General features: G+C 32.3%; 1 protein-coding gene across 1 annotated transcript in view; it reads right to left on the minus strand.

Annotated features, from left to right (window-relative positions):
* The window catches only part of LOC107758094 (cytosolic Fe-S cluster assembly factor narfl-like), a 5,840-nt gene that overhangs the window by 896 nt on the left and 1,154 nt on the right, over window positions 1-3,790 (minus strand). Inside the window, exons 3-7 of the mRNA XM_016575751.1 lie at window positions 2,625-2,754; window positions 2,458-2,530; window positions 2,246-2,383; window positions 929-1,086; window positions 256-510 (exon numbers count right to left, since the gene is read on the minus strand). Coding sequence (XP_016431237.1) covers window positions 269-510; window positions 929-1,086; window positions 2,246-2,383; window positions 2,458-2,530; window positions 2,625-2,754 — 741 coding nt within the window. The 3' untranslated portion in view covers window positions 256-268. The remainder of the gene's footprint in view (window positions 1-255; window positions 511-928; window positions 1,087-2,245; window positions 2,384-2,457; window positions 2,531-2,624; window positions 2,755-3,790) is intronic.

Below are 3,790 nucleotides of genomic sequence, written 5' to 3' on the forward strand. Positions count from 1 at the left end.
TTTATTCAGGTTTTTTTTAAGGTATCTAATATTTTGATACCTAATTTCCATGATCTAAATATTCTTAAAAATTAAAAGTGTTGTCATTTGAAAGTGTCTAGGCCTTCTTGCATTTTTATGCTGTTACATTATGATTATATATTCAGTGGCATAAAATGGTCTTTAAAATGACAATAATATCGCTTATCGCAATTATTTCTGGGGCAATATATCGCACAACAAGTAGTTGTTATCGTGACAGGCCTATTCATCAGTGTCTCGTGTCTCCTCACCACTTTATACTGAGTCCACTGGTGTTTTTTTCTATGGCGTGGTACTCTGTGTGCAGCAGCGGTCTGGCTTTCTCCTTTCCCACGCTCTCTAACCAGCTCTGATAGAGTTCAGCCACTCGCAAGTCCTGCTCTGGCACCGAGGTACGTTCACCGTGGTACAACTCCTCCACCTGCTGCAGCAGCTCTTTGCTCGTTTGATCTGATGAAGGCTTCAGCTGACCTCCGCCATTCAGACTTCCTGTAGAACACAATCCAAAGTGTCAGTGAATCCGATCTGAAACACTATCCGATTACTGTCTGCGATTAATAGGTTATGCAAATTTCGAACAGATATCATTCTAGAGAACAGTATCAGAATATTATACAAATTCAACAATGACAAAACCGTGGCCCAAAGAATTTCACTCTATGGAGCAAAGAGTACAAAATATAACATCAAATTAACTATGAAAACATGTAATTACGTAAAAAAATATGTATATATTTAGGAATATAATAACAAAAATATAAATCTAAAAAAGTGAAATAGTACAATTTTCCTTCAGTGATGCTAAATGCAACGTTTTTTTCTCACATAGTAAAAGTTTTTCTCACACAGAAAGTTTACAAACGTTACAAAAAGAAGGTTTTTAAGCACTAGGGGTGTCATTTCTGACCTGACGGACATGCCATCACTTCTACAAAGTGGTACTGTGACTTTCCGCGTTTCAGCTTCTGCACCAGGTTCTGAATGTTCCTGAAGCCGTAGACGGCAGCGAATCGCAGCAGAACTTGACCGTCCTTCTCTAGAGTGACTTCCTGGAAGTCTTTGTTTCTTTTGGGGGGACAAATCAAAAAAATGTCACTTACAGAGACACTACCATGAGATGTGACCAATAAACTATAGTAGCACCATGGTATTTCTGGAAGTGTTATGGTGAACAAACCCTTAAAAGCAGTCTTTTTAAATAAAACGTGACAGGTGATGCATTATTCCTTACATTAACAGTACTGTGGTAGTACCATGGAGTGATAGAGTGATTTATCAGATGTTAATATCGATGATTATACTGTCGTATAACTTACTTTTAAGAATACCATATTACATGGTTCCTATCATCTCTGACCAATTTCCAGTCATAGAAATAGTTTTTAAGTGATTTTTACATATTTTACACAGAAATTCTTAGTTCAAAATTACTTGCATTTAGAAATCAGTTACATTCTAGTCATTTCTAGCCAAAGAAATACTTTAGAAGAATTTGTAGAGCTATAGAAATTGTATTAGCGTGATCTAAGACTGATTTAAAAATTCCATGAAAAAAAATCATTTTCCTGGTCTGTCTCAAAAACCATGGTAAATATTTCATAACATTTATACATTTCAGACAATCTAAACCTTAAAATGAATATTCATTATTTACAGTAAATATCAATAAATTCTTTACACTAGCATTCAAATGTTTGGAGTCGGTAAGATTTTGAAAAGTATTTTTGAAAGACGTCTCACCAAGGCTGCATGTATTTGATCAAAAATACAGAAAAACAGCAATATTGTGAGATATTACTACAACTTCGAATAAGAGTCGTCTATTTTAATGTGTCAAAACGTAATTTAATCCTGTGATCAAAGCTGAACTTTCAGCATCATTACTTCAGTCTTCAGTGTCACATGATCCTTCAGAAATTATGCTAATATAGTCAAAATAAAACATCTCATTACTATCAATGCTGAAAACCGTTACAAAGATTTTTTCCAGAATTCTTTGATTAATAGATAGTTTAAAGTTTAACGGCATTTTTATTATTTGAAATGGAAATCTTCTGTAACAACATGAGTCTTTTGACCATTTTGATGAATTTAATGCAACCTTGCTAAACAAAGGTTTGAATTTCTTAAAAAGTTTAGGGTCAGTCGATTTTCTTTTTAACAGTGGTGAACAAACAACACAGTTCTGGGATCACTGTAACAACACTGCTGTGTTCAGACGTACTTTATTGTCTTGTAAGTGAGTTCATCCACTTCAACCCCAAACAGCTGTTTGGCAGCATGTTTGTAGATGTGATGAAGGTATCCTCCCGATCCACTTCCTGCGTGACCCAGCAGCTCCTCCCCACATACGTTACTGAACCTAAAACACATTCACACGTATGAGTCTATTTCATAAGTGCTAGCTGGGTTTCACTGCCAAACAGAAGAACTTACATTGTGTCTAAAGGTGCCACTTCCACGTCACTCAAGGACACATTCTCCTCTTCCAACATCTTCAGAACTTCACCTATGAATCAGACACATAGACAATGAGGTCTTATGGCTATAATCTTACCCGTTTTCCTTCAGTTCGTGATTTTAACCCTATTAGATTCACTCACCTGAAGTGATGACGCAGTCCACCTCTCTGGTCTCGTACTCGCTGAGGTAGAAGTCTGGTCTGGAAGCCTCGAGTTTCTTATCATAGCAGGGCATCACTGTCACATGGTAGATCTGATGTGGTGAAACACCCTGTCAAAGCAAAAGATGGAGAATGAAAATCTCATACTAGAACTACCATTCTAATGCACTGATATATCCCATGATTCAAAATGCATTTTGACCTTGATTTGTCACGTAAATGTAGTAAGTGGGGAAAGAAAAAATGTAATTAAACAATAATTAAAGAAATAGAATTTTTTTAATATATAAAAAACAAGCATTTGCATTTAATTTGAAAAATACTTACATATATTTTAATAACAAATATCATTCAAATAATGTATCATAATTCAACTTACTCATTTAATTAAAAAAAAAATTTACCTGAGAAATAGTCTGCTATGTTGTTAATATTAAATCAAACAATTAAAAAAAGAAATAAATTAGCGCTGTCAAACGATTAATCGCGATTAATCGCATCCAAAATAAGTTTTTGTTTACATAATATATGTGTATGTACTGTGTGTATTTATTATGTTTAGATAAATACACACACATACAGTATATATTTTGAAAATATTTACATGTATATACATTTATATATTTATATTCTTATATTTTCTATTATATATCAATATATTTAATATTAATATATATAATTAATATATAAACATAACATATTTTTCTTAAATATATATACATGCATGTGTGTGTATTTATATATACATAATAAATATACACAGTACACACACATATTATGTAAACAAAAACTTTTATTTTGGATGCGATTAATTGCGATTAATCGTTTGACAGCACTAAAATAAATACATTTGCTCTCAATTTATTTCAATGTGCTTGATTATTGGCCGTTTACTGGAATAATTATTTAATTAATAATAACTAATAAAACCTGACTTTAGGGCTTAATCGCATTCAAAATAAAAGTTTGTTTACATACTATATGCGTGTACTGTATATATTTATTATGTATAATAAACACACACACATGTATATATTTAAAAAATATTTGTATGTATTTACTTTTATACTTGTATATAATTAATTATACAATATATACGTGTGTGTGTGTATTTATATAAACATAATAAATATACACAGTACACAC

This window comes from Sinocyclocheilus rhinocerous, unplaced genomic scaffold, assembly GCF_001515625.1.
Source record: "Sinocyclocheilus rhinocerous isolate Xijiao unplaced genomic scaffold, SAMN03320098_v1.1 scaffold234, whole genome shotgun sequence".
Taxonomy (NCBI): Eukaryota; Metazoa; Chordata; class Actinopteri; order Cypriniformes; family Cyprinidae; genus Sinocyclocheilus; species Sinocyclocheilus rhinocerous.